Source organism: Ceratosolen solmsi, unplaced genomic scaffold (genome assembly GCF_000503995.2).
Source record: "Ceratosolen solmsi marchali unplaced genomic scaffold, CerSol_1.0 scaffold29, whole genome shotgun sequence".
Taxonomy (NCBI): Eukaryota; Metazoa; Arthropoda; class Insecta; order Hymenoptera; family Agaonidae; genus Ceratosolen; species Ceratosolen solmsi.
This window is the reverse complement of record NW_011948417.1, coordinates 1,235,910-1,261,409: the sequence shown is the minus strand read 5'-3', so window position 1 is coordinate 1,261,409 and position 25,500 is coordinate 1,235,910. Positions and strand designations below refer to the sequence as shown.

Genomic DNA, 25,500 nt, shown 5'->3' with positions numbered 1-25,500 from the left:
CTGAACTTTTTTTTGGTTTTTTTTTTTTTTTTTTTTTTTTTGTATCGATGAATAAGGTACAGTTTCTACGAGTTTCTAAGTTTCCTCGAGATTTCTAATTTTCATTTCATTTGTTTTTTTTTTGTTTTTTTTTTTTTTTTTTTTTTTTTTATAATAAATTTGTGACTTCTCACGCTTCTTAATCGACAATTAATTACTTATCAAATAACAGTATTATTTTTTCAAACGCACGCACACTCACACACTATTCCATCAATGGTAAAGTGAAAATCCCTGAAGACTAAATCCGTGACTCAAATCCAGAACCTATAAATCCAATCCATTAGTGTCCTTCTCACCCACGCAATCGTTCGAGCATTTCTTTATTTCTTACTCCTCTTCAATTCCACTTCCGTAACTTTTCAACTGGACTTTCGCAAGGAACTTCACAAAAACGAAAAAAAAAAAATTCATAACCACTTCTTTGGTATTTCGACACGATGCTCGGCACTGCCGCTTTCCTTTTGTGTCCTAGCCGGAGCCTCGTCTTTCCGACCCTTTTTTATTTTTGCTCTCGTAAAATTCTGTTAATACATTCAACGCTTATTGAATGATTATCTCTCTTTGCTTTTTCGGAATCTTGGAAAAACGTGGCATACGGTTGTCTCTTCTTTTTTTTTTCTGGTATATTCCTTACGGTTGCAATTGAAATGAGCCGAAGTGGTGCTCCACTGTTGCATTTTATTTGGGTTCGTATGTATAAAACGCATATTTATTTTAATGTGTTAAGTGACGGCGACAACTGATTGGCAGTTACTTTTTGAGTTATCCAATTTCGTATTTAGTCGTTAATTTGTATATTCCATATTATATTTCCGATGGTGCATTTGTAATATTGTTACGTATTATAGATATAGTGATAATAATAATAATAATAATAATAATAATAATAATAATAATAATAATAATAATAATAGCATCAGTTAACAGATTTTCTCTTTTTGATAAACGTATATGTATAATTATTATTGAGCTGCTCTTTTACTCGTTCATTCGCTCACTCACCCAATCATCATCCACTCTGTATCTTTGTATCTTCATCTTCCCTCCCTCTCTCTCTCTCTCTCTCTCTCTCTCTCTCTCTCTCTCTCTCTCTCTCTCTCTCTCTCTCTCTAACTCTTATTCATCGTCCTCGCTTTCACTCATTATCGTTATAATTTTAATATTAGATAGCTTGTGAAGGTTAGTAGTTGGTATCTACTTATTCGGCACATGTCCTTATTATTTCGCTTTCTATTATTCTCATCTTTATTAATTATTATTTTAAATCTTTAACTGTAATGAATGAGGTAATAAGGTTGTGTGTGTCTTTGTCCCTTCAGCATCATTATCATTATAATCATCGTCAGCATCATCAACATACGTAATTCACTGTTATCTAGTTATTCCTATATTTCTTTCTCCATCTCTCATACCTCGGCCGTAATATGAAAAATAAACATAAGTGCTCACAAAGTAGTTTCCTAATCTCTCATAATCTTTCACCACTTCTTCAAGAGCAAACGAATAGAAAAAAAAATTTTTAAACTAATCAAGGTAGCTATTCTTATAATTTGTTGATGGTATAGAATGAAAGGGATCCAAGCCGAGGTAGGCGGACGATCTTAACATGTCTGAAGTTACTTTTTGTTGGACTAATCCTTACACATATGTATATACCTGTCTCTCTCTCTCACACACACACAGTATACGCGCATTCAGATATTCTCCCTCTCTTTCTTTCTCTTTCTCTCTCTCTCTCTCTCTCTCTCTCTCTCTCTCTCTCTCTCTCACTTCCTCCCACCATCCCGCTATATATATATATATATATATATATATATATATAATCGCGCACACGCATGTGCATACATACATACATACATACATACATATATATATATATATATATATTTATGCATTTGCATATACATATCCATACGCGCGCTACTCACACATATACATATATACGCCCAGAGCACGCGTAAACACACTCGTACACACGTGTATGGCGATTCTTGCTGGTTTGTTTTTTTGTTGTTTTTGTTGTTTTTGGTGAATTTTCTCTTGGTTTTCGCTTATTTCCTCGAGGTGATAAGGACTCGACGATCCTCTCGGCGCTCGAACGATCGGCACCTAGTCACTAGCTCGAGCTCCTCGGCTACCGGTTATTGGCTCTGCTGCTGCTGAGTCTGCGAGGAAGGCTGCGAAGAGGGCGACGATTGGCTGGATTGCTGTTGCTGCTGCTGCTGCTGGGGGGTGGCACAGCCCCCGGGCTGGGATGTCGTGCTGCCGTCGCGGCGCGAGCGTATCCCTCCTTCTTGACTACTGCCGCGTCCAGCTCTCGAGCCCGGGAGACTCGAGCCGGAGAGCCCGAGCACTCCCGTCACGCTACCTGGTGCACCAGAAGGCTGCATCACCATCGAGCGGATTCTGCGCTGCGCTGACTATGAACCGAACGAGAAATGAGTCATTAGTCCGAGAGATAAGAAACTTAAATTAACATTACATTCTCTCTTATTGTTATTATTTGTATTGTTGTTATTAATAGTATATCAGGGCCCGTGGGGTTCTTTAAATTTTGAATAAGGACTTTTTTTCTTGTTGCTTTTCATTTTTGTTACTTTATTTCTCGAGATGCTAAAATGCCAGGGCCGCTACGAGTGATAATTCCTCGCCGCAAATATGAAGTGAAAGCACTTAGCCAGAAAAAAGTAAAGTTACGCGTGATCGCACGCGGGCAAATTGTTGCTTTCCGGCGCGAAATCTTATCTCAATTCACAGACGAGCGAAGAAGCTTTCGTATTAGAAATCGTTGTCGCGTGGATCAAGTAACGGGCGGTAAGAGTAACCGCTGTTACAGTTACAGGGGGCGAAAAATTGTTGGTTTTCCAGGCACTGCGGTCGTTATCGGGTCCGTGCGATACGTGGAATCCAACATCCGGGTATTCGCGCTAAGAAACAAAGCAGCTCGAATGCATCTACGATAGCGGGACGAGAGGCCGCCGTTGCTACGTTACCTGTATGGAGAAGAAGGGCCCGAGGATGTGGACGGTCGTCTCCTCGTCGGCTGCGGGTGTCGTCGACTGCTGTTCCGATAACTTGATGATACTACCGGTGACGCGCTGGAGCTCTCTCACGTTCTGGCCGCCCTTGCCGATTATCCGACCGACCTGAGCCGAGGGTACTAGGATCTCTACCGTCAACCTTACTTCCTCGGTACCCGACAGGAAGCCCTCTTCGCGCATCTTCTCGAAGATCAAGTATTGAGCCTACAAAGGAGAACGGGGATGAGCTCATTGCTGATAGAAAAAAATGGTTTGCGTCGTTTATCGATCGATCTTCTGGGTCTAGGGGGAGAGAGGGGCAAGTGGGACGATCCATCAACCTCGTCAATCGAATTAATCAATTATAAATTTAAATTACAATTTATGCAGCTATTTTCACGATTATTATACTGCAAGTAACTTATTTGCTCCTTCATCGCGTTTGCAACGTACCTCTCACAATTAGCGTAATTAAGTTTAAGTTTCGATTGGTTTATGAAAATCCACTCCATTTTATAGTGCAAAAGTAAGTGTCAGATTTTTGTCATTTGGAAAAATAAAAAAATAAAACTGTATTTATATTAAAAATTTTAACACGCTAATATTTGCTAATTTGAATTGATGCAATAATTTTTTTTTTTTTTTTTTTTTTTTTTGTTTTTAAATATCGTAGCAGTTTCAATTTAACTAAATTTTGTGCTTATTGCTGGCTTATACGAGTTTTTACTTTACAACATTAACATAAAATATATAAGGACTTATGAGCAAACAAGAAATAAAAATTAACTAGAAAACATAATGTAATTGTCACGAACATTTACTTATTATTACTCTTTTTCTTTTATATATACAATGACAGCTCGTATAATAATAATAATGATAATAATAATAATGATAATAATAATAATGATAATAATAATAATGATAATAATAATAATGATAATAATAATAATGATAATAATAATAATGATAATAATAATAATGATAATAATAATAATGATAATAATAATAATGATAATAATAATAATGATAATAATAATAATGATAATAATAATAATGATAATAATAATAATGATAATAATAATAATGATAATAATAATAATGATAATAATAATAATGATAATAATAATAATGATAATAATAATAATGATAATAATAATAATGATAATAATAATAATGATAATAATAATAATGATAATAATAATAATGATAATAATAATAATGATAATAATAATAATGATAATAATAATAATGATAATAATAATAATGATAATAATAATAATGATAATAATAATTATATTATTATTATACAACCAAGACTAAGTTTTTAAATATCGATAATGTAGTTTTCTTAATATTTGTTTAAAGCGTGGGTAACCGATTGACTTATAATTTATTGCCACTACATATGTCTCCTAGCATATATTTAATGTTTTTATTAATCATTGACCGTCAGTTAAAAAAAAAAAAAAAAAAAAAACACGGATGTCGTTGAATATTCGAAACTTAATGTCACAGAATGAAACGTGTGTCAAGTATCGAAGCTCAACATTTCTTTTCCTGATCCATCAAGCAAAAGTCTTCATACGAAATTCGCCCAAACGTCACAGGATCACTTTCCCTTTGCGTATTTATCAGCAAATGCCGAATGTTCGCGACATAATGTAATAATATTTTCTCATTCGACAGAGTTCCGTTTCTTGTAATCCTTACTTTCAAGAGCCGCGGAACGCGCTTAACAAGACACAACGGGAGACCGAAGTCCAACACCAAGCGAGTGCTACGGACACGTCCGTTATAATCGAATATGAAGCTAGACGTGAAAATTCCCACTGACCTTCCACTGACTCTCGGGCGATCCGACTATGGTGACTTTTCTCTCGACCTGCTGCTCAGGCGGATTGTCCATCTCGAGGGGAGCGATCTTGACACTCGCACCGGAGAACCGAATTATGTTCCTGATGTGGGAGCCCTTGGTACCAATGACAGCGCCTACACTGTGATGCGGTATATAGAGGAACGTCGTCTCCGGGGCGTCACTCGTCGGTACGCTCTGCTGGGCCTGGAGATTACCCTGGTAAGAGTAAGGCGCGGGGCCGGAGTTGTATAGGGCCGGTACCCGCGAGCTGTATCCCATACTCGCCGTCGACATAATCGCCATCGGGTGTAGACCCGGGAACATCATACTTTGAGGCTGCAAGCGAACATTTTACATTAAGGCATTGGTCTTTGAGTAGACGGGGCATGCGAGTCTTCGTTTAGGTTTTTGGCGAGGTTCGTACGAACGGTTTGGCGGAGAGGAGGAGGAGGGATGTTCGAATAGCGAGTGGCCCTTGCGTGCCGGAAGTGACGCGTTCGAGAAACACGTGACGGCGAACTTTTGCACGATCTATCGTAGATGATCGCCGTTCAAGTCGTTTGAACAAGAGGCTTCCGAAGCCTCCCACGAAGCCTCTCGAAGATAACCGAGTAAACCGTGCAGGTCGTCGTCAATGGTTAAAATAGTCGAATAAGACAGTTCGTTTAATTAGATGAGATTTGTTTATAAAAAGAGTGCGACAATTTGTCGGCACATGCAGCAACGAAAAACTTGCCGAACGATCGAGAATTTGCCGTGAGAGTAATTACGACGCAAGCGTAATAAACAAAGACAATATGATAATTGAATTAATTGTGAGAAAGGAAATTATGAAAACCGCACGCGTTACTCGACAATATGCTTCGAATACTTTTTATTGCATTGCAGTGAAGTGCGGTTGTTATGAACAATTCTTTAACCAAAGCACATAAATAATAATACACTAATAAAAAATGTAATTGTAACTTTGAAGTAATATAAAAGTCGTGAAATTGAAAAAGTTCGTGAAGAAAAAACAAAAATTTATTAGCAAAATAATATATAGAAAATGACTGTGCGCGAGTCGAGCGAGCGAGCGAGCAAGCGTCGATTTAAATAAATATTCGTCCAACCTGCTTGAGACTCATTTTACTTTCCCCGCTAGGACGCACAAGCAAAAGTTTACAAGCAACAACCGCTTAAACTTTCGCAGATTTACTTACTGTAAATGACGAAATAAAAGAATTTAATGAAGATTTATTAGCATCGGTAATATCAAAAATAGAAATATTAAAATTATTTTATACGTATCGTCAAGGCGTCACGATCACTGTCTTTGTAAATATTATTGTTATTACGCATCGTAAGATTTATATTGTTATTTATATTAAAATACTCGATAAATTTACCTATAATCATTACGATACAATACAATTATTTGCGTCGCCCGGTAACTTTAAAATTGAATAATATTCTTGGTATTTGATTACGTTGGCCAATTCTCAGGAACAAACTCAAGCATCAAGCATTATTTAATTATTATATAAGATTAGTTTATGCCAATTGGATAGTTGACTGAATGCTATTAAGATACTAAAATGAAAGGATAAAAAAAAAAGAGATGATAATCATGGATTAAAGCATTCGATTTAAACTTGAAATGTTTATGCTTTTTCTTTCCAATGTGAAACAAGCATAATTATTACAATCTCGGCAATAATTCAGAAATAAAACAACAAAGTGGCCAATAATGGCCATACCTTTTGCTAGAGAAATAAATAAATTGGGCGTTTAGTATTAAAAAATTCAATCGATTGGATGTAGTTTCAACTATTTTGAATCGCAACGATACTTGCAATTCCACGGTTTATTACTCTCACTTGTCACGATCGATATAATTTAATTGTAACTTTTCATTCCAAGCGGCTTGAATATGTAATTATTACGTTTATTCATAACAAGTAGATGACATGCTCGACAATAAAATTAGTATCGAATTGAATAGCGACATTTCTTCTCGCTACGACTCTAATAATAATTATAATGTAATGTAATAATAATAATCATTAGATAAAAAAAAAAAAAAAAAAAAAAAAAAAAAAAAAAAAAAAAATTTTTTAAAAAAACGCGTACGCGTACCCGATAAAGGTGTTACGATGTGGATTAGAGGAACGACATATCGGATAGGAAGTGGAATAATAATGCCGAGGGGTTGGAGAAACTCACCGCCATTGCCTGTAGGTCGTTCTCGTAACTCTGCCTAAGTTTGCTGGATATCAACGCCTCGGCTTTGCTCATATTCTCAATGCTACCTTTGACGGTGATGATGCGCTCGAGGTTAAAGCTGTTGATGTCGTTGATGCTGCTCACTGTGATCTTAGTGTCAGTGTCCTGCATGATCCTCTTGATGGTGTTGCCGCCTTTACCGATAATGCGACCTATCAGGTTGTTGTGCGCGAGGATCTTCAGGGTGATCTCGCTGGAAGAGCCAACAATCATCTCGTCAGTAGTGTTCTGCCGTTCTTTTCGATTACTACCACCATCGTCATTATTATCATCATGACGATCGTCGTTGTCTTGGTGACGCGTGGCCCTGCCGGCCTCATCGCCACCCTCATCAACTGACCCCTTGTTCGTGTTGTTGGCTTCCTGATGCATCACCTCCAGGATCTTCTTGCAGGCGTTCGTGCAGTTCTCCGGGTTCCCGTAGATCGTGATGGCCTTCTCGAGGGAGCCGAGGTTGTCCTTGCGGTGCACGTCCACACGGGCGCGGGTCATCTGCGTTATTTGCCGGATGGTCGAGCCCTGGCGACCGATTATCGCGCCGACCATATCCGACTGGACGAGAATCCGTAGTGGGAAGTCCGTTTGACGACCGGAGCTCGGTAGACCGGAAAAGGCGACACCTCCTCGTTGGCTGCGTCCGCGACGCCGACTCTCCGCCGTCGACATGTCCACTTTCAGGGGATTGCCCTCATATTCGTAACCGTTCAGCTGGTTCGCGGCTCTGCAACAACACATCGTTTTCCCACATTTCAGTGTCCGTCGAGACAAATTTTTCGGTCCAACTGGCGACCGCCACACGATCGGCCGCCAGTGGCTTTACGAAACACTTGTATCTAGCAACGCGTGGTCGCTATATAAAAATTGCATATTTTAATATCTCATCCCATTACTCGACATCTATTCACATATATAAATATAAATATATATATATCAAAATATAAGATTGAAGATATATCACATTTGTACCACATTTTCATCTGAAATTTGTAGCAATGTTGTAATAAAAAGTCCAAAAACAAAACAAAAACAAAAAGTTTACAAGCCGTTGATAATTATTTGTTAATTAAAGGACAATCCAAACTTTATAAAAATCAACTCATCTTTGGATCCAATTAGGAATCTTACTCGCTCAACGTCTTATCACTTAATGTATTTTGGCATAATTTTTGCAAATCCAAATGCTGCATTTGGATTTGATTTCAAACAAATAGCAAATAGCATTACATCATTTTAGAGAATGTTTAAAATTTTAAACGGACGGGGTGAGGAGGAGTTTATAAGTAAAAAAATTAATATTTTATGCAAACTTACAAGTATTAATTACGAGCTTTATAATGAGGAAAAGTGAAAGAATCTTACAGAGAATAATATGATATTTCTATTTGGAAATATCGAAGATAAGGTACTCATGGTATAATATTTAATATATTCCATGTAGATTTTTATACGAAAATAAGAATATATATATTTATTTATCTAGAATAAAATCATGTATATAAATTGAAATTTATCAAGTTCGACAATACGTATGTATACTAAGTGCATTGAATAAATATTTGGTTTAATGTAAATAATTTTAAACGATAATTTTGACATTTCATTTTAACTCTTATCATAAAGTTTGATTTTTCATGCTCAAACATTGCAATACAATCTTTAAGTGTCTCACTACTTTAACGAACTTTAAAAAGTAAAAAAAGAACACGAATACGATTTACGGCTTTCTAAAACTACGAATAACAAGACAGAAATACGTATTGGTTGACAAAGTCTTTATGCGCAGTTTTAGATAAAGAATTTTGACAATTTCACGAAAGATTTCAAAAACATTCTGATACAACAGCTCTTGCATCTTCATCAAAAGTACTTTTTCAACGTTAAAGCTAATCCAGAGAAAATTTTTCATATCCAACTAAACGATTAACCTAAGTCGTCGAGACAATTCAAGACAAACGAATCTTCCAATGTCAAGACCAAAGCTCAATAATATAGGATTATCCGACCTCCCGGTAACTACTTACAATCAAACTACTCGCGTATCCCGTACTACATCGTGTACTTGCTGATAGAGAGAGAGAGAGAGAGAGAGAGAGAGAGAGAGTGAGAGAGAGAGCGGGGGGGAGGGGGGATGTTGAGAGGTTTATTCGGGGTGAAGTGGGGGGATTGAAGCCCTAAGACTGTTGTTGCTTTTACGGAATAATCTCACTTACTGCTGTGCCTGGTCTGGCGTCTCATAGCTGACGAGGAAAGCTTGGGTGCTAGGATCGCGCGACGTCACCTTCTCGAAGTTTTGTATTTGTCCATAGTTCGAGAAGAGCTGCTCGACGTCCTCGATTCTAACGTGAGCTGGCAGATTGCCCACCAGGATCTTCGCCCCGGAGCCGCCGCTGTAATCAGGGAAAAGCATCCGCGATTACTAATCAGTTCGCCTATTTCCTTCTGCTATGTTCTTTAAATTGCTTTATCCAACCAATTTTGAAGTCTTTGGTATAACCAACGATACTGCAGCTAACGTTCCGCGGATCTACTGGAAGGAAGCACTTGCTAGAGGACGGATTCTACAAATAAGAAACCGAGACGAAATGGTATGGGAGTTGCTTAATAGATTGTGGCTTAGCGCCAATATTCAAAATACATCATTCAATGGCTGATTATAAAAGAAGATAAAAGAGATGCTTAGCTGGTGCGTGGAGTGCGGAAGCTTCGTTTCTGAATATTGAGTAATTTCCAATACGTGGGGAGGTGTGTGTGTGTGTGTGGAATAATAATAATAACAACAACGCCAAGTGAGTTGGTAAATCGATAATTAATTGCTCTATAATTCTAAGGATATCGCCTATTAAATAATATTGAACTTTCACTTGATACAAATAATATCAGGAAGAATTTTTTTAAGCATACGTCACTTATACTGAATTAACGTAACCATGAGAAACAAATTCTCCGCAATCAACATTTCTATGAATTTTATCAAATTTCTTCCGGAAGGAACATTTCTATAAATTTATTCGCTTAACTAAGATGATCCTAAGTAGTGTCATACAAAACTTTTTGCAAGGACAATGATGAGTATAATACTTATTTAAAAAAAAAAAAAAAAAATCAAAACTCGCTGAATACTTCAACTATGAACCGGAAGTAAAACCGTATGTGACGAGCATTTCTTTCTTCGCCGCTGCGACGACACCAGCAGCATAAGTTTTTTCAATTTAACGTTTAGAGTTTTGTTCTCGTGGATAATGAAGCGATACGCGACGACCGATGCCAATGACTTTTGTCATTCGTTCGAGCTTATATAGGCACGCCACACTCCCTCATCATATAGATCATATTCATATACCCAAATCATATAGACATTCTTAAACGGCTGCCCCTGGACTCAACCGGCCAACCTCTCGATAATTAGCAATCGAGCGCATCTCTATAAATATCTTCGACGGGCACTCGAACCGACAAGAGACGACAACAAACAACACCGGCTCGCCCCTTGGCAGTTCGCAAAAATACAAACACGCCCGAGTGCGGTCCCCGCGGGGGCAGAGCGCGACCCCAGCATTCCGCGTTTCGTCCAGAAATAAACTTCCGCTCCGACATGAGTGCGCCCCCGTGTGTCTCTAATCACTCGACTATAAGCTCGGATCGGTGAAGAAATTCGGTGTCGCGCGCTCGAGAATTCAAAGGGGCCTTGAAATCCTGCCTGACGCATGAAAAATTCAGGGCGCGTGCGCGCGAAACCTTGGCCCGGACATCCCCCGGCGCGCCGACACGCGCTTAGCTCGATACGTCGAGGGGGCTACGGGGCTACGGGGCTGGGCGGGGCGGGACGGAACGGGGGGATGGCCTTTCTCTAGGTTACGACGGCACGTAATGCGGTGCATATGCCGGGGTCTCCGGCACCCGACAAAGCCGACTCGCGGAACAACTCGCCCCGGCGCGTACACGTACGCATCTGCGTGTGGGTGATGCGCGCCAAAGGACACGGAGACTCGGTCGAATGAAGAATGGGCGAACGAGGGAGGGAAAAGACGCGGAAGGGAGGGACGAGTCGTGGCGCGGGAGCCCTGGGACTCTCGCTTTCGTTGCTATCGATTTTTCGGCAGCCGCGTCGGCGACCCATTCAACGAGTGCGAGAGCGCCGTCAAACTTTTTCAAGAGTGAGAGGTCGGCTCTGCAAGGGCAGGGTGAATCGGGGTGGGATGGGGTGGGGCGAGCAAGCGGACGCATAGCGCCGGGGGAAGAGGTATAAGAACAACAATTTGACGCACAGACTGTATTTGGATTACAAATACGAATTATAAATTCCTTGGCTATAATTATTCGAAGCTCGTGCCGTTAGTGATGCTAATAATGCTGATGGTGCTTATGGTGCTGATTGTGCTGATGATGCTAGCAGTGCTAGTGGTGCTGATGCTACTGTTACGGCTTCTGTTTAACCAGTTTCTATAGAGTACTGTGTGGGACCAGTTTAATATCATCATAATCATAATAAGGTTTTGGATGTCTTGGTGCTTATGCATAAGCATAAGATGTAATATATAATACATACAACCACTTATAAATCAACAGGAAGAATATCCACCAGCTTATTCGCATATTTTTTTTTTTTTTTTTTTTTTTTTTTTTTTTTTACATAGAGATTTAATTTGGTGTTGCCTTCTAAGGTCAGAGCACGAAAATTTCCAAGTACGTATTCAAACGAATGTCAATCCTATTTCTAAATTGCTTCTCCAGACAAACGAATCCGAAAAGTGCAGAAATGTACGTAACGAATCACGCATTGAAAGTAACTTTCAATGATAACTCCGCGTAGTTTCGAATAAACCAATCATTCATTCAATACATCATTCAATGAAACTTTCAATGAATCTTTGCCCTATCCAACAAGTGTACTTTCTATCTATGAATTCAAGCAGCTCAAATTCAGATTCAGAGTAGTCTCAAGTGATGGTAAAAAAAAACATTGATATTTATTATAAAAATCTATATTGTTTTTCGTTAAAATACTTTAATCGTATGTTAAATCATTTGGGAGATTATTAATTTTATAACAAAACCTTGAAGTATTTTTATTTTACCAATTGACTATTGATTATAATCAAATTACAGCTATTATTACTTGCAGTATAGACACTGTGAGAAAATGCTTGTTTAACAAGTCGTTTAATTTTATGCAATTCAGTGACTTCAAATTGCAAATATTAGACAACAAACAGCAAGATAAGCACGAACATTGACCTTTATGAAGATATTTAAATAAGAAAGTTGTTGGAGACGAATAGTTGCAAATCCCAAACCCCAAATATTTTTAATAAAATTGATGAAGATTTTTTTTTTAATTTATTCAGATTAGAGCAATAATTTTTATTTTTACCTAAATTAAGTACAGATCCATAGTGAGAATACTCATTTTAACTAATTATTATACAAAGACATTAAAATTTAATAGTTTCGAATGTGTTGAATAGGCACAATACAAAACTCGGCGAGTAAGAATGAAATTGAAAAATTAAAAACCGAAAATTCACAAATTGCGACAAGATACTATTAATACTTAAAAATTCCACTATATCAATATTCAACAATACTAACAATTACTAAATTATAAAATAAATATCTGCTGTTTTGTGATGAGTGATAGCCATAAAATATAAGAATATAATAAGAAGGAAAAAGGGTAATGGAGAAATCCTCGCGTATCCTATTTATTAAGAATTTTGCCGATTCGGCCATTCTGACGAAAAAAAAAATGAACTTCATGGCGCCCAAAAACAGAGCGCGCACCACTTGCCCAATAATTTCGAGACAAACGATGCATAACATGATTTCAAGGACAAAGTCTTCTATGACTAATACGTTAAGGGTTGAATACGCGTACGCGCGTGCAAAAATACGCAAATAGACACATGCGATGAGAAAGGAGCGATCGAGAAGAGGGCGAGGCCCTTTGTTCCTCGTAGTTTTGGGTGTTTTTGTTTCGATATGCACCCCCCCCCCCCCCGCCCCCACCCCGCCCTTGCCGATGTCCAGTTGCACGCGGATGCACTCGATGCTGGCTGCCCCCGAAAAAAAGCCCTTTATCTTGGTCTCTTCCCTTTTTCCTCTGTCTAACCTCTCCTCTTCTCCTCTTACCATCGTAAACCATCGGCTGAACGAGCAGACGCCAGCAAGTGCGAGAGCTCACACGCGCAAACACACACACACGCACGCGCGCGCGCACAAAATGCAATCGATCGTATATATGATCTATATGCGAATAAATATATAAGCGTGCATGTGGCGGATATATTTCGGCGATTTATCTTGTGACGATAATCAAAGACGTAGACTCGTCGTTTACTATTTACTAATTCGTTTAAACAGGACCATAATAACCGATTAATAGGACTATAATAATGCCGTCGTAATAACGTTCTTCTAAAACTTCTCTATCGCATTTCCCTCAAACATTGTTTTTGGTCAAGTAAATTGCTATAAACGATATTTCCATTTTTGACACGCCGAAGGAATTCTACTTCCTTACTAAAAAAAATCATTAACATTAATGATGTGAACGTGCCGCCACCGCCATCAGCACCGACGCCACCGATTCCTGCATTAAAATTGTCAACAATTCGATAAAGTCCCTTGCACCTCAATCACGACGTCTCAAAATTCGAATTCCGAATATTTTACTAGAAAGTCGATCCTCAAGCCATTTAGTATTCCTTCGCCTACGCGAATTAAGTAGCTTAGCTAATATTAATGACCAACATCTTCGAAGATTATAGACTTTAAGGTCAATCCGAACTGGCCAATCGATTTTCGACAATGGCTTACTCGATTAGTCTTTGCAACGAACGTCACGAGCAATCCAGCCACTTTCCAAACTTTCACTTTGGCATCCTCGACGGGCAAATTAATCTCTAAGCAATTCCCAAATAAAAGTCCACGCGACTCCCGAGCAAGAACAAAACGCGGACGCGACAGGCAAGGAAAAGCGACGGTGACACGCGCACGCGTGAACAGGTGTGCGACAGAGCGTCGCCACCGCGCCTGTCTATTCGCCTTTTTCTCACACCCTCGCGTCGCCTTGCGCTCTGCTAATTATAATGACGCGCTTATAGACTACGCGGTTGGGCAATCTATTTTCGTGAGCGAGCCGTTGGTAGAATACGCGACTCCATTTAACCTAACGTTTCCGCGTTGAGGGAGACGCAAGGGGGATTTATACAGTTTTTACCGAAAGCTATGGGGATTAGCAATGCCGAGTCGTCAAGTACTACGAGTGTGATTAAGATCCTTGCCGCCTCGATTGGCAATCTATCGCATTATTTGCATGTAGTTGAGTGGTGTTACGTTGCCGGATAATCATCGACAAGGATAAACTGTATTTAAGTAATTTTTTTTTTAACTGTTTTTATTCGCCCTGTCTTTCTTGTCTCTCTGTCTCTGTCTCTCTCTCTCTCTCTCTCTCTCTCTCCCCCCTCGGGCACACAGGAAAATTTAGTCGAGTATATTATTACATGATTAATAAGAGCAAGCTAGAGAATAATGAGCCAAGCCGGCTTCCTTTGCAGCTCTAGGAAGCTTTTCGCGATCGCGCTGTTGCGTCGAGCACCGGTGAGGCTGAGGCAATAAATAGAATCGCACGATTGTAATTAACTCTGCCGCGTCTCGCATCCTCTGGCCAGAAATGCACCAGCTAGAGTTCTCTCTGTCTAGTGCTTGCTGCTGCTGGTCTTGCGTTTTTCATCGGTTGCCATCTTTTTTTCTTCTTTATGTCAGCGGCAAGTGGACGAAACATCGATACCGCGGCCGCGACTACTCGCGAGAATTTTTAATTTCCGATTGGGAGTAGACAGCAAATGACTCGCGCGACGAGTCGATGACTTCGCTCGAAGTCTCGTCAACTCGGCTTTTCAGTCAAACGTTTCGGACGCTCGACGTTACTATCAAGCGGTCCAAGTCTATGTTCCGAAGATACTTTTCTCGACGATATTGACGAGTCTCGACAGATTTTCACTTCCGATAGGTTTTATCGTCTTATATTTTGTTCTTATAACAATCCCAACGTTTAATAATACACCATCTTTGTCTCAATAAAATTGAATTTGTTAATCTATAATCTGAAAACTGACTCATACACTTATTTTACTATTATAATTTAATTGTTTTATTTAATTTGGCAGATAAATTTCGGGCGATATCACATTTTATTTTATTTTTTCGTGTGTAATAAAAAGAAGAGCTTATAAAATGAGCCACTACTACTCTATGGTAGATGATGCAATTTTTTTTCTCTCTCAAATTATGGTAATTCTCATATTATCCAAAGATGAGCTAAAAATTTCACCGCAACTCGTGATTGTCCTATATTTGTTCCGTTTATACAAGATAGACGAACTTGGTAAAAAGATAAAGGAGGAAGAAGTAGAGAGTCGTAAAACGAGGGCTGCTATGTTGACACGAACTATACTAACAAACATGACTTCCCGTTTCCTATAAAACCGCAGGTACACATCAATAACATATTATGGCAAGCTCGAGAGAACTAATAATCGACTAACAACTTAATTTTATTCTACCTCGCATACGTTTTTACTCTATTTATAAAATGTTTCCATACTCTCTTCTACCTTTAAACTATGAAATTATGAAAAATTATACGGTTCTGATAACCTATTTTTATATCAGTGATAAATTGTCGTTCAATTATTATAACTCTTAAGCTACATCTGCAGCTATACAAATCCATTCTTATCGACATTCTTAAATTCGTAATCGTGTTACAAAAATGGCATGTACATTGACCCAATAGATTATTCGCGTTGCAAAGGGAATGCCCGTAATTACGTAATGGCGATAAAATCAATGTCGCGTAAGCGATGCCGAATTTGGATCGTCTTCGAGTTTCCGAATAATTATTTGCGAAAGCGAGTACGGGGCGAGTACTTGGGCAAAGAACGAATGAACGAGGTGACGGAAAAGCCACGAAAAACTCCGAGCCCAAGGGAATCTCCATCGTTACGACAAACAAAGAAGAAAGAATCGGGATAAAAAAAAAACAACAACAACAACAACAACATAACCCAAAAAAAAAAAATGAAACGAAACGAAACGAAACGAAACGAAACCCGCGTCGCAACTTGAAAGATCAAAGAGGCTGTTGTTGCCGAACGACGACGGTGCACACCGGCGTAGAGGCGCCTATTGCCAGTGAATGACGCACGGCCCCCGCGATTATTTTTGCCGTTTCTCGAGCGAGTCGACGATAAATCCACTCGCGCCGAGTTCTTCCGTCGGCGGGAACGAGCGAAGCACGAAAAGCCGAGTGACTAGCTTCTTTTGACCGGGGATGTAACGACGACATCCGGGGCGAGCGTGGCGCCCGAAATTCGCGCGCACGCACCGAAGGTGCTAAGCTCGATGCATGACCATTTATAATCAATGCTGGCGATGAATTAAAAATTCCACGAACGAGCGAATCAGCACGAGCCGTAGCCGTACCCATAGCCGTACCCATAGCCGTAGCCATAGCCGTAGCCGTGGCCGCCGCGCATGACGTCAGCGGAAATCGCCCACCACCTTGGGCGATTTACTTTCTCTTCACGTGCTCCTCCTTACCTGCGGCGCAAGCTTTCCTTTATAACGTGTACACCCAATCACGTAGTCCGAAATTTAAAAGCTGGCTTTGCAAGTACTCGGGACAGCGAGGCGCGCTCGCGTTAAGAGTCTTAACACGAGAAGACGTAGGTAAAAGGAGCTTGAGGATGAGTCGTCCGTTGGCATGTTACCATCCTCACGCAAAATGATACGTAAAGAAAGAAAGAAAGGATGAAAGACGGGATGAGCTGATGAGCTGATGAGCTGATGAGCTGATGAGCTGAGAAATATTGGGCGTTAAACGCCTGGCCTTATCCAATCATTATAATGCGAATCTTTGTCGTACGGCAGACGATGAAACAATGGATATTCCGATGCGAACCATCGGCACCTACAGCTTCCCACGACGACTGGTATCCGATTTACTTTTGGAAAGTTATTCGAAGGAAATTTTGGGTTATAGAGCGATACGCGGAACTGAACGATTACGTCGCTCAACTATTGGATGAAAATTTCAACGTTACAATGCAAATAAAGCCAATATCGCTATTAAGTGATAGTCAAGAGGGAATACGTTTACGTTGCGTTCGACGTAAACAATTCACACGTTGGAATATTATTATTTTGTTAATCTTCGCATTCGATGAAGGAATATGGATGATAACGTGCATGTTTATCGATTTTGAAAAACGCGTGATCAGATAAATGTAATTAATAACTAACAGTATGGATTACCACGGGCAATTTAACGCAGATCTAACTATAGATTTGCCTTAATTATACAAATGTATGGGTCAAATAAAATTTCCTCAGCAAATATGAATATAGGATACGATAGTGCAAATTGAATAATCATGAAATGATTCTTTGCATTATAAGCTCCTTTCCTTTGTATTATATATTTTAACTGTTCTCTTCAACAAGTTGTGTTTTATATTATTTACTATTCAAATATTAAAACAGTATCAATGCCAGATGAAGAAAGTCGATGAATATACTATCGATTACATTCGTTCTATAAATGTAATAACAAATTTAAATTTGGTCAATCTGAAAGTTTTCATATCATTCGTAACAATTCAGTTGTTGAACGCTTAATGAGTTGTCTGAAAAACGATGATAACTTTTCGTGTTTTAGGTTTCTAAAAATAGACACCTTAATAATAATATAATAACAACAATAATCATAATAGTATTAATAATAATAAAAAAGGCAATATGTTTATTTTGTGCGTGTGCGCGCGTGTGTGTTTGGCCGCGCCCGCGTGCGCGTGTGTAATTATAATTATAATTATATATGAAAAAAAAATTGTAATAAAATATATATAATAATGCACTTCTTTAAATAATAATAATAATAATAATAATAATAATAATAATATTAATATATCGAAAACCAAAAGCATAATGATCATTTTGGTAAAGATTAATCTTTATTTTATTTTATTTTTTCCATAAATATATTGTATATACCGATTTCAAAATATCGATCAGAGCAAACTAATTTTAAAGAGCATTTTCACTTTTCGATTTACAGTTATTCAACCTTTTTTCTATAACATACAAATTTGGTGCACTGCAAACGAAGGATGCAAAGCTAACATTCATTGTATGTATTGAAAAGAAATTTATAATGTAAAAAAAGAATGCCTATTCATATAATATATTCATATATGTATATTTATATATTGCGCCCAAGTGATAATGAACTTAGTTAAATCTGCAAAACTTTTTTAACTATATTATAAGATAAAAATGATACTTTATATGTATACATCGTACAGATAAACTTGATCGCTCAATAATATTCCAAGTAAAATAGATCAACAATCGTATTCAAAAAATCGAAATGATATAAGTAAATCGTAAGAACCAGAAATTGTTGTAAAATAATGTAATAATATAAAGAAAGCAATTAGTCATATTGAATCAAGTCGCCGGTGAGCAATATTCCGCCCATCCTAATAGTCTCCCAATGCCCAATTAGATTAATGGCAAATTTTAACATTATTTTAATCGCTTGACAAGCTATTAAACATTAAATTTTTAATTTATGTACATTTTTTAATACTGTCCATGCATTTTTGATATATCCTATACTTTATAATTGCTGCAGGCTATTTTAACACGATAACCGTAAAAGAATATCCAAACGTATGGGCAAATTAAATTTCTGATATAATGGTAAATCTGTTTTAGTTAGACTTTGCTTTTGTATAATTCTCATTATTGATTATTTTTATGGATTGATAAGCTAAAAATATATTCCGATTTGTTGCCATTTAATTACAATGGAAACTCACTGAATTGGAAAATGTAATTTCACTTTGAACATCGATGCAAAATATTTCGGCGATATTAATAATAAATGGAGAATTGTGTTCACTCATTTTATGCGACCGCCGATCTATTATTATATAGTCATCAAATACCGCTAACTATATAAGTTTTTAATGACTTCATGTTCGCTACATACACGATTACGCCAACGTCTTCAGCAAAATAGGAATACTAAGTTATGGCTTATATGCAATTGTATTAGCTCCCTTCGAACTCGTATCTATCTACACACACACGCGCGCGCGCGCGCACACACACACACACATATATGCATATATATATATAAATATTCGTAACATATTCGTCATTAGGGAACAATTTTCAACGTTAGCATTTAATTTGTATTTATACGCTTGACACTCGTTACCACGCTATAGAAATTAATTATTAACAGTAGATAGAAAAAATTACCTCCCAGCGAGAAACATTGTTGCAATGCTCTATCGATAAGAGGGAAAGAAAACAACTAAAACATGAAAAAAGGAAAGAAAGAAAGAAAGAAAGAAAGAAAGAAAGAAAAAATGAAACGGGCAAAACCGTCAATAAACAGGCCACGCGTCGGTGAAAAAGTGAAAAACCTCACGTCCGCGTACACATAAATTAAATAAGCTCTCACTGTACCAGCACCAGCAACGCCTCTCCATTTATTTTATTGTCACGCGTTCAAGCAGTCGAGCACGGAAAAGTGTGTTAATTTTACCGAACCTTTTTCCTCCGCTCATGCTTGCCTACGTATGTGTACGCGTCGTATGCGCGATGCTTCTTGCCACGTATGCGTAAGATTAGGAACGACCCAGATCTACGGGACAAAAAGAGAGTTCGCGTGTACAGTCGTGTCACTCTTTTATTCCCTTTACGTCGGCGGCGCCCTTTTCTTATATTTCTCTCCGCTCGTACAGCGCGGGACGACGCGACGGCATTACCTCCGGAAATGGAGAGAAATAGTAAACGCCGGGAATGGCCAGGCAGCGCGTAATAATAGCGCGACGCCACATTTTCCAACGGCAACGAAGGACTCGTACGCACGAGTATGCGTAGTAAGCATGAATTTATGGCCCAGATAAGGGGAAACCGGCAAAATAAAGAAATGGAAGGGGCATGGGTCGTGCCTCCGTCGCTTCGTTGAGCATTGCCAGAGGCCCAGAGTCGTCTGGCGCATTCCCAAATCCAAAGAAATTCTCTAATCGATAGGCTGTTGTAGCAGCAACAGAGATAAAAAAAAAAAAAAAAAAAAAAACACCACAAAAATCACTGGCACAGAAAAAAAAAAAAAAAAAAAAAAAAAAAAAAAAAAAACACCACAAAAATCACTGGCACAGAATGGCAAAGGAGCAGTGCGACCGAGTTTGTTTACACATGGAATTTTGGAATTCCCGTGAACTTGGGCCAGCAATACGGGAGGACAAATTTCCAGCAAATTTTACGTATTATTTAAATTCAAAACTTATATTTACGAAGTAAACATCGCTATGATAATTCAGAATAAGCATATAATTATATCGCCCCACTACCCCAGACAAAAAATAATAAAACAAAACATTTTTGATAATTTTTACTCGTCCGTTCATACGCCAATATGACGCTTCTTTGCCGTATTGCAATAATTCAATATAAAAAGAAGAAAGAGGACAATTAGCATTCCCAAGGCTCATTATCTCAAAACACTTGGGTCGCGTAATTCGACGTTCTTGAAACAATTGTGCAACGTAAAGAAAAGGACGCCTCGTCGACGGAAACCATTGTATTCAAAGCAATTGAAAGTACACAATCAAAGAATGTACCAAGGAATGTCGCTCTCGCGAGTCATCGTATGCTTAGTGTCTGTAGATCAAAAACACTTGCAAACTATTATCAAGCGAATGGAAAAGTCATCTTAGCGACAGATCGAATATTCGGCGTATGGTCGCGTAATGCCGGCTTACCTCAAAATACGGATCGCTTCATCGATAATCCGTCTTCTATTTGTCTTTTCGACAAATTTCATTCGCATAATAATTCCAACGATAATGCCAGGTGCCATTATTAACAGCCTATCCAATAAATGAATTTATTAACATAATCGTGGCTCTGGACTTACCGCCGTGCGCACTAAAATAATCTCGAGGTTTTTACGAAAAGGGTTCGTCGTGCAACTGTTTGTATTGATGAGAATGGCGAAAGGAAAACGAGATATTGAAATGATCGAAAGTAAAAATTTCTATTAAAACTTACAGGCGTTATCGTATTTAAATTGCCTGGCGCTCTTTCATATCACTTTCATCGGCAATACTCAAATATTTGATTAAATTAAATGTATTTACGACTATTAATAAATTCTTATCGCTTTAACGAAAGTAAGGTAAATTTGCTTAACGATAAAAAATAAAAACAAAACAAAACAAAAAAAAAAATAATAATAATAAAATTAAAAAAAATAAATAAATAAATAAAAATTTAATAACACTTACTTTATTTGGTAACTGATCTCAATTACCAAGTGTTAAGAAATTACAATTAAAAATGTTGAAGCTTCAATTATTGACGCAGTCGTTTATTACGAAGCGAAGAGACGATAAAACTTCCCGGATTTGATTCAATTTTAAATTATATTCTAAATAACCTAAAATATTCTCGTTATTGCCGTTAACGCACCAACTACGGCTCACTACTACATTCGATGGTTGTTAAATTATACGATAAGACATTGAATTAGTAATAAATTTTTTTGCTCAAACCAACGTAATAAATATACCAAATACGCGGAAGATTAAAATCCAAAAAGTAACAAGGATGCCAGCATATACAATTGCGCGATGATACTTTTAATTTTAATTTTGAATATCATGCCTGTTAATACGTCTTAATGATACATCTGGATGCGCTGTATCGGCGACTCGGTGCACAAACTCAAAGTAAACATAAAAAAAATATTCATGTAATTAAATATGTAGACGTTTACATATTTATTCTACATGTCCAAAGCAAATATCTTATTATGTTGGAACCGAAGGTAACGCAATAAGTCAATGTTGCACATTGTTACAAAGTAGTAAGTAAGTTACAAGTATTGGAACACCATAAATATGTCACCAATTTTCATGAGAAATAAAATCCTTTATCCACGGTTATAGGATAGATCTTTTAATTTCAAAACGACAATGACAAAGAGGCGAAAAAAGCGTTGTTGACGCTGCTATCGTGGAAGAGAATAAATACAAAATAATCGAAATATAAAAATGTCGGATGGCATATGATTGCATGCGGGGGAGGGACACGTGCTAGCTACGGTACCGTTGCAAAAGGTGCATCTCAATCTCCCATGATACGTACATGCTGGCGTAGTCACGCATCTGTGAGTCTTGCGTTTCCTTCCACGGCATTTACACACAACACTTGCGCGCCCGCACGCACGCACGCACCACACGCACACGCACACGCACACGCACACGCACACGCGCACACGTTGCGTGCGAGCCTCGTCCGCAAAAGTCCGATCAACGAATCATCCGCATCGCTAATTTCATGTCCGACTCTGTCTCTCTCGCTCTCCTCACCAGATTCGCAAGGTGCAAATAAATGAACAAGGTAGGGAAGAACACACGCACGTAGAAGCGTCGCGACGCGTACTGACGAGTTGCCGGCGATGTAAAATTTCACGCGAGTCCTTTTTTATCAATAATAAGTCAAGCATAAAGATAGCGTTCGGACAATGAGCATAGAGTCGCTTCTGCTCCCCTGGCTAAGTGCAAAGTCGAAAGTGTTAAAGGAAGATGGACGGCGACGGCCTGGTGGTCGGGAAATGGGCGGGGGAGGGAGGGAGGGAGGGAGGGAGGGAGGGATGGAGGGAGGGAGGGAACGGGACGATCCCGCGCGCTCACCCCCGCGTTCAGGACTCGCGTCGTTTACCCCGTGCTCTCGACGAGACGTAGGTTTACCTCGGAGCGAACAACCGATTACAACGGAATCGATTGCAAATAAATGTTCGTACGTGTTCGATGCCAATTAGTGTGCGTCATTTTTACGAATGAAGCAGCCGGCGTGAGAGGTTTATCTTAGACCGTGACGAGGAATATCGCGTGGCCTCGAATAATGGAGCGACCGAAGAAGAAAGACGAGCACGAAGACGAGCACGAAGACGGCAAGTAGTGCAACGTCAGCGCATAATGATCTCACCACTGTTACCGAATGCTGTTGCATTGCTCTCTTTTTCTCTAAGCGAGATGTACTTTTTCGATGTTTCTTTTGTCCAGATTCGGTTTTATTGTGACGCGTAACGAACAAATGCATCCCGGCACTTTTGTTACACCTCGTATATCTTCTGTGCCTCTATATTACTCCCTCCCGCTCGCTCGCTCTATCCCCCACCTCCCACTCCTACGCCATCTCACTCTTCCTTTTCACTAACAGTTCTGATTTATGTATGATGCTTCACCTTGCAACTGTTTTCTTCTTGAAGAAATATTCCTTCGTTTATGGTGAATATCGAGTGATTCTATATACATGACAGATTACCCATGGCTACGAAAACATGAATGCAAGTAAAATTCTTGATTTAATAGACACAATTTTATGCTTAAGAAAAAAAGATATTTTTACTCATCGATTCCTAATAATTAAGCTTTTTACTTATATATTATTCGATGAAATTTGTTAAAAAAAAAAGTCCATTTTTATTTTCTAAATTTGTATTCTTTTCTTTTTTTAATTTTTATTATTATTTTTTATTTTTTATTTTTTTTGTATACTAACGATTCATTTCATTTACTGAGATTATTTGAAATACATTTTAAAAGGAGTATAGCGCCATTCTCTATAATGCTCTACGACCAATCTCATCATCCTTTATCAATTATCCAAAGCTTCGCAAAAAGAATCTAAAACGATCCGCACGATTGCCAGAAGAGTCGTAAAGCGAGGGTTTTGCGCGATAATCAACGGCGTCCGAAACAAGGATAATTGAATTTCCGCAACTAGACTTAATAGCTGGTCACAGTTGATAGATCTCGATATCGCTAACTAACAACTATAATATAAGGATTATGGTTGTTACTCGAAGAAATCTCGGATCCGTAAGAAAATGGCGTGCATGCGCGATAACAACAATTCCCAGACCCATTTAATAAATAAGAAATACACTCATTTTGATCATTAAATGACGACAATTGCCTTTTAAACAATATGTATTACCTGCTATTTTTTAATAATTATTACGTACAAAATTTCTAAAGCTTTCTTTTTCTCTCAATAAATATTAATGCAAACGGCTAGTGACAGTTATCCTTTATTAAAAATAAAAATAAAGATTATCGATGGTCGATATTCCGAGCGAAAGTCGTCGTTCATTGCGGCTATTTATCATCGTCAGGAGGTCTGGGCAAAATGGAAAATGTCCGCATGAAAATCTCGGCTCTCAAAAATATCTATATCTAGCCCATTTTTAAATCCAAGTCTTGTAAAGACAAGATATTCGGCGGATCTCGTACGTCTACAAACTCGAGCGAAGACAGTAAACGCCCGACTCGGTGAAAAATATCGAAAACGGCAGTTACGCGTCTCCATTAATTTCTTAAAATGATCAACGCCTATCGAAGCCCAGTGACAATCTAACGAAATTCGATCCACAGAGCGAAGAGAGACGATTCGAGTGAGCACCTCTTTAGTTACTTTGTACCCTTTCTTTCTTTCGTTCCTATCCATTCGTCCCTGCCCTACCCTACCCTACCCTACCCTACCCTACCCTACCCTTCCCTTCCCGTCCCTTCATATTCGCGTCACAAACGAAATTCCATTTTCATCTATATCTCCCATAACCGTCACACCGACGGCTTCTCTCACTCAATTATCCCTTTTACTACTCGCGATTTTCGTATTTTGCTCAGATCGTAAAAGGAATCGATGAATGTGGGACGAGTGGAGATAGGTGAGCGGTTGCCAAGCTCAAGATCCTCATCAATTGCGCGGAAATCATTCGGACTAAACGCCTTGCCGAGCCTCGGCTTATCCAACTTCAAAGATGGCGTACTAGAGATGCCCGAGCGGAAATCTAAAGGCAAAAGGCGAAAGTATTAAGCGCTCGCGGGCATCTGCGCGCCTACGAATTCCATACGCCGCTCTTCGGAGAGTGTGGAGTGAAGAGAGGGGAGAGAGAAAGAGAGAGAGAGAGAGAGAGAGAGAGAGAGAGAGAGAGAGAGAGAGTCACGACACTGAGACATGAGATATAAGATGAAATATTTAAGGCGGCTTCTGCTGGCGCCTGTTGCGGTCCGAGGCACCGCCGCTTAAAGACAGCTGGTATACAGCAGTTACCACGTGCGACACAATCCATTGTAGTACGTTCGCTTCCTTGAACGTTCCCAACAGGGAAAAGGTGCACACACGCGCACACATCACTACGTAAAAACCTTTCTATTCCAT

The 25,500-nt window shown here is 38.7% G+C and overlaps 1 protein-coding gene across 1 annotated transcript; it reads right to left on the bottom strand.

Moving 5' to 3' along the window:
- Positions 1-2,183: 2,183 nt before the first annotated feature.
- Positions 2,184-22,512, bottom strand: Imp (IGF-II mRNA-binding protein). The gene is made up of 7 exons (XM_011496722.1): positions 22,417-22,512; positions 9,396-9,572; positions 7,526-7,906; positions 7,126-7,378; positions 4,900-5,256; positions 3,036-3,287; positions 2,184-2,462 (listed from the first exon to the last, which is right to left on the bottom strand). Exons 1-7 carry the CDS (start codon positions 22,464-22,466, stop codon positions 2,184-2,186), a joined length of 1,749 nt encoding a protein of 582 aa, XP_011495024.1. The 5' UTR covers positions 22,467-22,512.
- Between the last annotated feature and the right edge of the window lie 2,988 nt (positions 22,513-25,500).

Bases quoted from the DNA above. Each gene is read 5' to 3' on its own strand.
- Imp (XM_011496722.1), bottom strand. From the start codon at position 22,466: ATGCCGTGGAAGGAAACGCAAGACTCACAGATGCGTGACTACGCCAGC. The intron at 5,257-7,125 runs GTGAGTTTCTCC...GTTCGCTTGCAG, and splicing joins ACGACCTACAGGCAATGGCG to CCTCAAAGTATGATGTTCCC. The intron at 3,288-4,899 runs GTCAGTGGGAAT...TCTCCTTTGTAG, and splicing joins CGCCCGAGAGTCAGTGGAAG to GCTCAATACTTGATCTTCGA.